The sequence below is a fragment of the Egretta garzetta genome, unplaced genomic scaffold (assembly GCF_000687185.1).
Source record: "Egretta garzetta isolate BGI_Z169 unplaced genomic scaffold, ASM68718v1 scaffold169, whole genome shotgun sequence".
Lineage (NCBI taxonomy): Eukaryota > Metazoa > Chordata > Aves > Pelecaniformes > Ardeidae > Egretta > Egretta garzetta.
Genome location: NW_009260798.1, coordinates 279,343 through 291,929, shown reverse-complemented (window position 1 = coordinate 291,929; position 12,587 = coordinate 279,343). Strand labels below are relative to the sequence as shown.

At 39.5% G+C, this 12,587-nt stretch overlaps 1 protein-coding gene across 1 annotated transcript in view; it reads left to right on the top strand.

The window, feature by feature from the left end:
- The window catches only part of CFTR (CF transmembrane conductance regulator), an 81,185-nt gene that overhangs the window by 43,606 nt on the left and 24,992 nt on the right, over positions 1-12,587 (top strand). The window contains exons 17-21 of the mRNA XM_035902191.1: positions 980-1,233; positions 2,273-2,352; positions 7,013-7,163; positions 8,258-8,485; positions 10,605-10,705. Coding sequence (XP_035758084.1) covers positions 980-1,233; positions 2,273-2,352; positions 7,013-7,163; positions 8,258-8,485; positions 10,605-10,705 — 814 coding nt within the window. The remainder of the gene's footprint in view (positions 1-979; positions 1,234-2,272; positions 2,353-7,012; positions 7,164-8,257; positions 8,486-10,604; positions 10,706-12,587) is intronic.

The following is a 12,587-nucleotide window of genomic DNA, read 5'->3' as shown; positions in this document are numbered from 1 at the left end:
ACGACACGTGCAAAATTTTCCTGGGTCAGCTCACTCTAGAGATGCATGGACTTGATTATCCTGAATACACGGTGGTTCACCGCTGTCTTTCAGAGGTGCCAGGTGAGGCATTTCCTCAGGAACATTTTAAGGGAGCTGTTTCTGTAAGACCCCATTTGTACAATTTCCTCTGCTCACCTATGAAAAATTCACAGAAGTTGCAGGGTCAGGCAGATGAAGGTTGAAACACACTGAGCAGCAAAATGGCTTTTCCTGGGTTAATGCTTTTGATCCCTGTTTTAGTCCTGCAGTGCTAAGTCTGTATGCTTGAGTATAGAAAGCGTATGGCGACTTAGGTCTGATTTGGAGGAGGAGGGATTTATGTTGATGTCCCCTTACAATAGGTCACTGAGGCCTTTATTTTTATAGTACACCTGAAGCGTTTTACTTCCATAATTCACTTTTTCAACACTTAAACTATTTTTCTCTGGTTAAAAGAAGTGGATGCGTTTTCCTTGATTAAGCTGGTTTTGTCCGGGATTAAACTGGGAGTAGATTTGCAAGAGACTATCAAAGCACTACATTTTCACAGCAGTTTGGAGAAAACTGTTGGAGGGATCATGGCTACGTACCAATGGCTTAATTTCCAACTTGGTAAAACCCCTTCATTGCACAATTGCAACTGATATCAGAAATTACTATAAAATGCCGATAGGCACCTGAATCACCAAAGGTATCTGACGAGATAAATAAGTCATTTATTGCCTTGACCACTGAATACACAGAGTAATTTTGCCTTAGTGGAGCATGGATTAGTTCATAATTTATATTTCGGACATACAGGACGATTTAAAAAATGACTGGAAATATATATAGCTAACCATTAACATAGGTTTTAAACAGATTAACATTGTGGTACTATTTGTTTAGTAGAGCAAATAAAAGAGAAAAAACCCCACAATTTCCAGTAATGCATTTATTTTTAATTTTCATCATACAGGACAGCTTTGAAAGAAGATACAACACAGTCAGAAAACAGTACCTCTGACAAACCTCCCGTGATTGTCACTGGCACTAGCTCCTACTACATCATTTATATCTACGTGGGAGTGGCAGATACCCTGCTGGCTATGGGAGTCTTCAGAGGTTTGCCCCTTGTGCACACGCTCATAACAGTGTCTAAAACTCTTCATCAAAAGATGGTACATGCAGTTCTTCATGCACCTGTGTCGACATTCAACTCTTGGAAAGCAGGTAACTGAGATGGGAGCTGATTGACTCATGTATGGGTTCCATTTCAATTAAACAGTTTTCATTCTGCTAAAGGATACTATTGCTTTCCTTTTACATTTTCGGTCAAGCTGAATATTAAAAGTTTGCCACGTAAAGTAATTTGTGAATCTTTTAATGAACCATGATTGCACTTCAAGTTTCAGTTGTCAATTCTGATTCTGAAATATCACCCTGTAAGTTGGAGAAAATTAACTGTTACCTGCTTGAGGCAATAAAACCAGAATAACTTCTAATGAATAGACTTTGTCTAAAACTGCAATAAAAAGATATAGTCAGCTATGTGGTGAGTGACAAGGAGTCAGGTGTGGATGATAAATAGTGCTTTATTTCATGAGCAGTCCTACTAAAATGGCATAAAACATCAGTTGGTGTGAATAATGGTATGCGTGTTCAAATTTGGCTCTGGAGTTGATACTGAGTTCATTATATAACTGGTGCAACAAGTTCCATCTCCCGCTGTACATGAAATTCCTATCCCATACCCTTCTTACTGGTGCGTACTAGATTACAGGAGGCACTGGTAAATGACAATACAACATAGGGTTCCTCCTTCATTTTCCCATTACATTCTTAATTCTGTTGTTACCTGGTGATAAATACAGTAATTCTGCTCAGAAGCTAAGAAACTGGTGTACAAACTCATACAAATGCTGATGTGCAAATTACCTGTGTATCAGCAGAGGTACAGGGGGTACAGACCTTATGCCCTGTGCCTCTGCTTCTGTCCTGTTTAATTATGTTTCTTTGGTTTTATTACATTTTCCTGGTTTTTTTCTGAGATTCCAAGAGCTGAAACTGAAGTTGTGGAGCCAAATTTCTCCCTGGAGAAAGAAGCTGTAGCTCCACTAAGTTGAAAGGGAATTGCTTGTACTAGAAAAAAATCTTGTGCTTGTTCTTAGTATTTTGTATTCAGAAAAAGTTGTTCTTTTTGTTAAAGTAATAAATGTAGGATTTTTGAGGTGTTAAAATCTTTGACTTCTTTTTTTTTCTTAATCCATAGGTGGTATGCTTAACAGATTCTCAAAAGATACGGCAGTACTGGATGACTTACTTCCACTTACAGTATTTGACTTCATTCAGGTTTGTAGAATAAATGTTCTAAATTTTGCTGTCTCATAGCACTGCAAATTTTCAGTCGTACATCATGCAAAAGAAATCATATTAGTTAAAAGATACAACTGGAATTAAATCCCTCTTCCTTTTTTTCAGTCTGTGTATCTGTTTGCATAGCTGCTTATCTTCTAAGTCAACTTCATTGCTTCTTTTTTAAGTACTCACATATATGTGTACTTCTACAGTTTGTGCAAACCACTTTTAGTACTGAGGCTCAGGAACAATTTTGCCCTTTAGACCTCAACTTCAAAGGTGTAAAGGGCATTCCTTAGTTTCTTTCAGTTATCTTGGCTCAAGATTAATATTTTGTTCATGCTATCCTTTGATTGCATTCAGTCATTTTCATGACTTTACCTCCTTAGCCTCTTTTGTTTCCAGTTTGCTAGCATTGCCCTTAATTTCCTTCTTCGCTTTTGTTGACTATATTCTTGTATTTTCTGTTTTTTTATATTCTGTGGAAACTCTTCCAGGCCTGCCTTATTAGGCAGCTTTATCCATGGTGATGTGCTTTCAACTCTCAGTTGGTCAGTTCTGCTCTTTTTTCTTATCCCTTCACAAGTTTGACTGCCTAATTATGTCTTTCATCCTTCACATCTTTATGGCTTCCCCTGAGTCTCTGGGATCTAAGTTGAGTCTGTCAGGCACTGGATATCTGTTTGTGGCGGAGGACAGCTTTAGATGACTCTACTGCTTGGAGGAATTTTACATCCCTAAGAGTTGTAAAATTGCAAACTTTTTAATTTTTGGTTGGAAAGGCTTGTTTCCAGCGTACCTCCTGGGAAACTCCATGCATTGCAAAATCTTGAGTTTTAAATGACCTTCCACTTCATCCACACTGAAGAGAACATTGAAGAGATAACATAGAAACAATTCCAGTGCATCTCAAGGAGGATGCCTTTGTTTGCTCCCCATCCTGCCTATCCTGAGACTTTGTGGCTCTGTGTGGATCCCAGTACCCCTCATTAGTGTCCCACTGCTAATGCTGCAAAGCCATCTTTTCCTCAGGTAGACCTTGTTCCCAGAACATTTAAAAAATATAAGGAAAAGCTTCCCTGGCCCTGCTGTTCCTCTCTACCTTTAGAAGATACGCAGGCCCGACTTAATCAGCCCAAACACTCTGCTGCACAGATTGCCGATCTCCGTCTGTGAGTTTTCTCTGCTTTACAGTCCCTACCAACATGTCAGTCTGATCAAAACTGAGTCTCTTTCTCTACACCTTTGTTAGTAATTGATAACTGTGGCTCCTGACTTTAGAGAGGCTAGTGCAGCTCCACGTGAAGAGGTTCAAGGACATTACAGCTCTACTTCACATCTTGCTGATGTCATGAATATCTGCTGAATGAGTAAACATGGACATTGAGACCTTCTCTGAATCATTGATGTCATCTTCAGTGTGATCAGGATTCACTACTGTCTTTTCTGGCGTGGCCATTTTGTTTCTGATATTTTGGATCTGCCATGGAGATGTTATTCCAAAATTATTTTAATTAATCTGTCTCTATGTTTAAACTCTCTGCAAGAAATTGTCCAGTTTTTCATGTTTTCAAGGATAAGGAAAATACCTAGATTTGGCTTTTCTGTTCTGAAGCCTTTCGGAGGCTGACCTACACTCTAATGTCCCATACGTTCACCTCTGTCTCCTCAGTCTCAATTGTAGAAGCTCCTGGACATGCATGATAAGCTTTCTTCTGGTGAAGGTCATTGAACCTACCTGCTGTCTTGAGTGCTTTTTACCAGTCATCCCTTCATATGACGTTTCTTCTGGTCCTCCATAGATTCAAACTTATTTGGCAGCTTCAGGCTTCCATAGACTCTGCTAATGGACAAAGTCAGATTCATCTGAAAGATACAGAGAAGTTAGACGCATGACTTTCTCCTTCTGTGCTGATTATTGCAGAGTCAGAGAATGGTTGAAGTTGAAAGGGCCCTCTGGACCTAGGGCCTGGGACCTCTCTAACCCCTTCCCAGGTGCAGAGATCTGCAAAAAAGGTTAGGTTTTAAATGTACTGGGATGCCTAAATCCAAGTCTTGTGGAGACAGAGACTTGGTCTCTGCTAGCCTTCATGTTTGCATAAGTTCAGCCTCCTTTTGAGCTTTTCCCAAGAATTTGATGCAAAATTTTAGAGCTGGTTCTTATTCCCTCTTCTATGAGAAAGAGCTAACTCCTTGTCTAGGGACACTACCTCCTTCTCTGTTGCAGCTGTGGATGTCATGGCAGATTTTCTTAGGACTTTTATAGGTATTAGACATATCAGGGGACCTTCATTTTTAGGGAGCAGGGCTTTTCATCCAGGATGAGTGAGGCTACAGGAGGAAGGAGGTCAGGGTTGCTCTCCATTCGCTGGGATATAGCCGGTTGCCCATAAAAGAAGAAGCAGTATTAACCTTTACATCAACAACAAGAGATAGTAGCTGTGATGTTTTCTCTAACAGCCATCTGACCTGCTTGTGTACATCTTGGGTATGAATTGTAGCCAGCTAATGATGGCAGCAGCATTGCCACTAGTTTTAACATCTATCTCAGTCTTCTACCAGTGCTTAAAATGGGATCATAATTCTTTGGAGATCCTTCATGTGACATGCTCATCCCTAGGGCTTAATATAGTCCCACTCAAAAGGTCATAGTGAACTCATTGGACATTTATACCTATGGTCATGTCTGGTTTTCCCTAAATGATAAACCCCCATTCGTAAACCAGATTGGCTGCTGCAGTCATCGCCACCCCGAACCCTTGCTGAATTGCTGTCTCCACCGCCAGCTGCATTTTCCAAACTAGCGTCACAGAGGAAGCACTGGAACGTGTGTCCCCATCTGGCCTCTGCCCCAGGCCTGAAGGCTCAGCACCTGGGGTCACCACAGCGCAGCACTGTGGCTCTTAACTGGGCTGCATCAGCCCTCTGCCACCATTCCTCGAGCATATGCCAACGTAGCTGGCTTGTATGTTCATTTTTGCTGCTGACTTTTTACAGAAGGTGTCATCTGTTTGACACTTATGTTGTGTTTGGAGTTTATGAGATAACACAAATTTTCGTATTCAGCTCTTTAACGAAGTAACTGTTGGACCAGCAGTGAGAACAATATGGTATTGTGGTGGCCTTTGCAAAATTTGAGTAAATTATGGAAAAAGGATTTAAAACAGTCACTGTGTAATCTCAAGTAATGTGGGAGCTGTATTACTTGGCTCAATATCAATTGAACAGCTCATTTGCTTCTTAACAATTGGAGATACAAGAGGTACTGAATTCTGCAGTTTGAAATGAGTAAACACAAATCCATTCTTAGATCGCTACAGACCAGCGCTATGCAGCCTGCACAAGCATAACCCACGTGTGCCACCATTCTTTTAAGAGAAAGGAGGAGAACGGTGTAAGAAATCTTTAACTAGTTCAGCTGTTACAGTAATTTTTTTTCATAAACTTTGATGCTGCTATTCCACTGCTCAGATTTCTGATGAAAACAAAGGATAGGAAACCTGGCACATGCTTACCTGTCCGTGAAAGACCTCTGACTTGGAGTACTGGGAATTTAAATCCTTCCTTGAATTTATGTGGATGTTATAGCAAAAGCAGTAACTGCAGGTTTCTTCCTATATGTGAAATTAATTTTGCTTTCCATCTATTTCTTTGCTGACTGGTTATTTGCAGTGATGTTTCAATGCGATGTTCATCATTTTGTCCAAACTGTCTGTTTGCAGTTGCTTTAGGCTGATAAGTTTGAAGTAGTTGTTCAGTGTGAAAGGTAACATCCTGACAGAAAGAAGAGCTTTGCTATTCTGTGTACACTGATATACCCGATTTTCATTAGATTTAGGTATGAGACAAAAGCAGTCTAAGTGCTTAAGGTGCTTCTAGAATAAAGGCCAAAGCCTGATTTAACTAAATCTGTCTGGAGCTACTGAGGATGAGGTCTGATGAGAATGGTAGTAGTCTCTTGTGGGTTAAACAGATTAACTCTGGAATGATTTTCTTCCTTTTGAGTCATCTGTCACCTTAAAACATCTTTTTTTCTCCCCAAACTGCTAATTTTTCATACCGCAAGTCCTCTTACAACTTCTTTCCTGTCTTCTCATCGGGACGGGTAGTAGAGCTAGTTTCATATATGGGTTACAGTAATCCCTTGAGCAAGGGGTGATGGGCAACTTCCCACTTCTTCTAACCCTCGGAAAAACTGCTTGGCCCAGAACCTGCTGGAAACTGGCACTTGGGTCCTGACAATCTGGCACACCTAGTCCAGACAAGACAGAGACAGCACCGTTAGGTTTGGGAGGTGGCTGCAGATATTGCAAGCGTTGTCGCTAAAATTTTAACTGGAGAGGGAGTGCCTAGCGGCCACTGGTTTTGTGTGGCTTCATAGTTTAGAAGCCTGCAGTACTGGTTGTACGACAGACAACACTTCTTCCATCTATTAGAAAAGATGGCAGCTTATTCTAACACGTTATGGATCTGGTCTCCGTTATTCATGATCTTTTCGTGGAGGTTTGTTCTCAGCTGCAAATCCTGCTTAGGTTAGCACTTCGTGTTTGTTGAAACAATACATAGTTGCCATGGGAAGGAGATTCATCACCGACCTCTAGTCTATCAAATGACAAGTTTACTATATCAATAGTATTTTTCTTTCATTCTACAGTTAATACTGATTGTGATTGGCGCTATAACAGTAGTCTCAATATTACAACCCTACATCTTCCTGGCATCAGTGCCTGTGATAGCAGCCTTTATTGTGTTAAGGGCATACTTCCTCCACACTTCTCAGCAGCTGAAACAACTGGAATCTGAAGGTAGGAGCAGCAAAATTGGTAGACTTCTAAATCTGCAACAAATCAATTGAGAAGTGATTCACCCTTTCACCTCTGCTTTGCCTTTTGTCTCGCAAGATGCCATTGCCTCTGGGAGCAGAACACGTACCTCTTAAAGCCAGTGCTGTTACCGATCCAGCCAATACTGAGTGCTCTGCTGCCAAAGAGCAATGGAGAAGATCTTTTTAAAGCTGGGCTTTATCCCCACTGCAGCTGAAAACAAATAAAGTCCTGACATACAGTTTTCCTGAGAATAAACATAACTTGAAAAATTGTGGTCAGACTTGGTATGTGCCCTATGAGTTTGTTTCTTTATAAGAAAAAATTAGAATTGATACATCTTGATTGTAAAGAATTCTTTTTTCTGAATAAGTTATTTGAATAATTTTCCTTCCTCTCCCCCCATTAAGAGCCTAACACATTCCCAATAAAATGCAAAACCTCATTCTGAAGTGTGGGTTTGCAGATCAGGCACTGTGGCCTGGCTTTACAACAAACTGGCAGATCCTCAGCAAATCAGTCCTGAATCTTAAACACCGGTGATCATCTTCCCTTTTACTTAAGTGTAATTTTGAAGTTCCTCAGATCTAAATCTAAATTTCTTTGATGTTCACGGGGATCCAGCATTGGCTCACCGCTTTTTATGTAAGATCTGCTTAAAATTACCATGTCAGTACAGTGGAAACCAGAGCATTAAAGTACTCTGTGCTAAAAAAACTTCACTTGATGAAGTTTATCAGAATTGCTAGAATTCATTTTAGCTGGGGATGAGCTGCTTTCTCTTGTGGCATCTTACAGCAGGCCAGGAGCGTCCCCAGGCAGTATGCTGACCATGAAGAACTAATGTGACCCTTTCCTGGCAATACACCAAATGGAATTTCAACCCCTTCATGCAAAGACTGTTGTATATCCTCTGCTAGGATTACTTCGGTCATGTAGTCCAACGACATATGTAAATTAAACACTGACAATAGTTATACTGCTGTGAGTTAGAGCACAGGGCTGTGTATTTGCGTTACATCAAAGGGTATTTGCTTATGAGTGTTTATGATCTTTCTAATTTAAACACTTTACAGCTCGGAGTCCAATATTCACCCATCTCGTTACAAGCCTAAAAGGGCTGTGGACACTGAGAGCTTTTGGGCGGCAGCCGTATTTTGAGACCTTATTTCACAAAGCCCTGAACCTACACACAGCAAACTGGTTCCTCTACCTGTCAACGCTGCGCTGGTTCCAGATGAGGATAGAAATGATTTTTGTTATCTTTTTTGTTGCCGTGGCATTCATCTCTATCGTAACTACAGGTACAGTAACTTTACTGGAGTACTGAAATGGAAGTCTTCTGCTTCTGTTTAACAGCTCAGCTTTAGGAACTTCTGAGGGGAATAAAGCATTGCAGAATTTAGCATACATTGGAGTCACTGATTCAAGTATGTCATAATAGTAAACAGAATTTAATTAAAATAGAAATTACACCATTATTGTCTGCAATCTGACGTTATAGAGGGCTCATTAAAGCAATTAATCTGAAAACAATATCTGAAGGGACTGAAATTTTCTTGACTGTAATTTTGTAAAAGTAATATCTGGCATGTTTTAAACCTCATTAATGTAACCACGTTAGTGCACTGAAAAGCTTGGATTGTGATTATCATCTGCGTAGCTCAAAGTTTTTTTAGTAAATAGAGGTTAATGTTCCTCTCATTTGCAAATGGCTAAGGCACGCAAAGTTTTAATGATCTTTTAACGCCAGACCAATGGCAGAAATAGTCACCCAGTTCTGTAATTGCCAACCCACTGACCCATTTTCCAATGTGAAGTTTTACAAATTCCATTCAAAATCCCCTTAAAAATGGCTCACTGCTCCTAGTAAAGCCAGTACCTGAATGAGCATCACCCTATACCTCACTATCTTACCTGTATTTGAAGTGCTGCCCATGGTTGACCAGGTGTGATCAGTCTCCAACAAGCAGAGAATAGGAGGTGAATGTCTCCAAAACATTGGAACAATTCAGTTCTATGGAAAAACTCAGCAAGTTTAGCTATAGATTACTTCAAATACAGTTTTTAATTCACTACGCAGTTATTATGTATGTTTTTAGATTTTGATTCTCAGGCAGTATTCTCCTTCTCCCAAGTTTTACACTGAGCTTTGTGTGCAGGCTCTGGATGCAGTTTCAATACCATGGTTGCTGATGAACAAGAATTTGCTGATTTTATGAAAGAGGTTTTTGTTTCTAATAAGATCCAAATTTCATTTGATCATACTTCAGTGTTGAAAAGGAGTTATATAAAAGTGTACATTTCGTCAAATATCATATTACGTATGAAATGCTATCCTCTGTTTCTTGTATAAGGACCTCTCCTGATTCTTAGGAAAAAAAAATCCAACCACACAAATACTTCTGGATGAAAATACACACCTACAGGACTTTTGTTACAAAGGAGACTTTTAATTCCCCTAAAATTCATAGAGAAACAACATCCTCTGCTGCCCTTCTCATTTTTTACTTTGTGCACTTAGTAGTTTGGCATTTTTTAGGAAAGCTAACTGCATCTTGTGTTACTGGTTTTCTGGATATTTTATTTGAGAAAAAGGGTTAGAAACACTTTTTAAAAATGTGAAAATCTGTCATTTTGCTACCACTGTAAACTTTACCATTACAGGATCTTGGAGCAACACTGAATTCCTTTTCTTAATCTGTCAGCTTTCAGGAGGAATATTTGCTTTTATTATTTGCTTCTGTAATTACTCTTATGATGAGATAGGAGGAAGTTTGTTGAAGAAAGCCATAGAAGAAATGGAGAAATCACAGAAAGGCATTTGGCTTAAATTCTCAATTCCGTTTAACACATAGTGAGATTAAAAATCAGCAGCAGGGCAATTTAAACGCTGATAATGTGTTGTATGAACCCATAAAGGAAAACCCCTGGAAAATCCCATGCTTGTTAGAGCAGACAATTAAAGCAAAAGAATTTATATCTGCATCTTTGTGGAACAGTAAGGTGAACATGTTGTCTATTTGTCCAAGAAAGGAAAATGTAAACCAGCACAACTAGTTTGAATTTTAAAGTTGTTAGCTGCGGTGTTTTAGTCAGGTAAGAGTCATTTCACAGATTCGTATTTGTTGGGAAAAGGAAATTGAAATCAAGATTGCAGAGGCCTGATTCTGTTCACAATTTAAGTACCAAGATTTAATATTTTCTTCTGCCAAACCAAGATCAGGGTTTCTAGCGTCAAAGTGTGTGTTTGACTGATGATTAAACTCTCAGTCCTTTGTGTAATTAACAAACCCATGTTTCCTCCATGAAATAAAAAGAGGAGAGAATGTGAATATGTATTTTAAGAAACACATGCTAATTTTCTGATTTCTATTGGCTTTTTTATTTGCATATAAACTAAATGTGCTTTTCTCTCCGCAGGTGATGGACCAGGTAGAGTTGGCATTATTCTTACTTTAGCGATGAACATCATGGGAACTTTGCAGTGGGCAGTAAACTCAAGCATAGATGTGGATAGTTTGGTAAGCATAAAATTCACTGTGCTGTGCTTTCTTTTGAGGAATTGCCTTATTTTGTTGATTATGGGTGTTCAGTAAGTTATTTTCAGAGTTGGTTATCAGGCAGATGTGTCAGAAAGGTTACCCTCATGCCTTTCATAGCACCGTACCGGCTTTGGCACAGCACAAACTGAGGTTTTTTATGATCAAAAATTTTCCTGGACTAGAGTAGGCAACAGCAAATAATTGCATTTGAGGATTCAGATTGCAGATGTAGCAGTCATAGGAAAACTTCAAAAAAGCTTGGAGTTTTTTTTTTTATGATTGTTTACCTTACCAAGGAATATAATATACCTTACTCGGTCTACTTCAGGGCTTTGCACAGCAGATCACGATGAATGTTTCTGAGCTCCTTCCACACAAAATCAGCAGTGATCTAAAAATCTGCCCTAGACTTCCCTGGGGGTCTTTTTCTGGTTTTGTGTAAAATAAGCTCTGAGATAAGGTTTTGGAGTTGTACCTGTTGTTGTACCCCTTAATTTGCATAGATTTGTTAGTTAGGATTGGATTAAAACAGAATATTTCACAAGGTTAACTCATCATCACCTATTTGTTGAGATATGAGAAGCAGACAAGAAACTCATAAAGGAATATGTTTGTTCTTGCAGTTTTCATCATACCTTAGCTTAAATGTATAAAAGTTTTAGATGCTATTTTTCAATGTAATAGTTACTTCTCTGTTTACACTTCAGGCACTCTAGGATTTATTTTAGACAGAATTCTTGTAACGAAATACAGTAGTCTACAGAACAAAAAAAATTTCTGAGGAAAAAAAATCTCCCACATCCAGTCATACCCTGTCTGAACCCTAAATTAGCTTCTCAGGCCAACTATTTCAGCACTGGAAAACAAACAGCTTTTGCAGCAGATCTTGGAGACCATTAAATCCTGATTAGCTGAAATGAGTTGTCGTTTTAAAAAAAAATAATTGGGGCAGACAGTGAGAGTGAAGGAATATTTGCCAGTTCGACATATTTTTTTTCAATAAGTGATTCAAGCAGCCTCATCCTGAAGGAAATCCTTAAGAGCCCCAAAACTGGGAATTAACCACTTAGAACATCTAATCCCTTGTTTACGCCTGTGAGCGGTGATAGTCCAGAAAGTTGACTGCCACTCAGGGACACTTTTTTTTTTCCCTATCCACCAATGGTTTACGCTGACTCTTTCTTCGCTTGTTAGAAGGGCCCATCTTGATGGGCAGGCACTTTGCAGGAGGGCTTCTTTGCCGTAACTGCAAGTCATACCGAGCAGCAGCTGAGTGACCGATAATGAGGTAAAGCGTGCCGCTGGCAAGGCACGACAGCGACAAGAACGTCCAGTCAGCTCTCATTTGTAAACCCCATCTGAGCCCTGTAGGGCATAATGTGATCGTTTTAAGTGTAACAAGCCGTGTAAGAATCCCGTGCGTGTATTATATGGCTTAATGCAAACTGAAGGTGTTTCACAAGAGCAACAGAAAGTCTTACTGTAGGATTCAGAGGGTGCTGGGCGGACTAGTGTTTTAATAAAGAAGAATTTCCCCTTTTTAAACATACATCGATGTTAAAATGTCATCTGTTAGCAGCAATAAGGAAATAACTCTCTTTCCCCTGAAAAGAAAGTCTCAAGTTGCTTGAGGCGTTTGTGAGTACTTCTCTCTATATTAAGACCTATATTAAGACAAACGACTGTACCAGAGCACCGGTTATATTATATTAATGATAGCCTTTCTAAGGTGCATAAGTTTCTAGGTGGATCCTCTGGACTTCTTTCGGCAGCGGATAGCTCCCCACCTCCATCCTGTGGATTTTTAGGGATCCCAGATGACTAATAGATATTCCTGGCAGGATGGTTTTCCTGACATTCA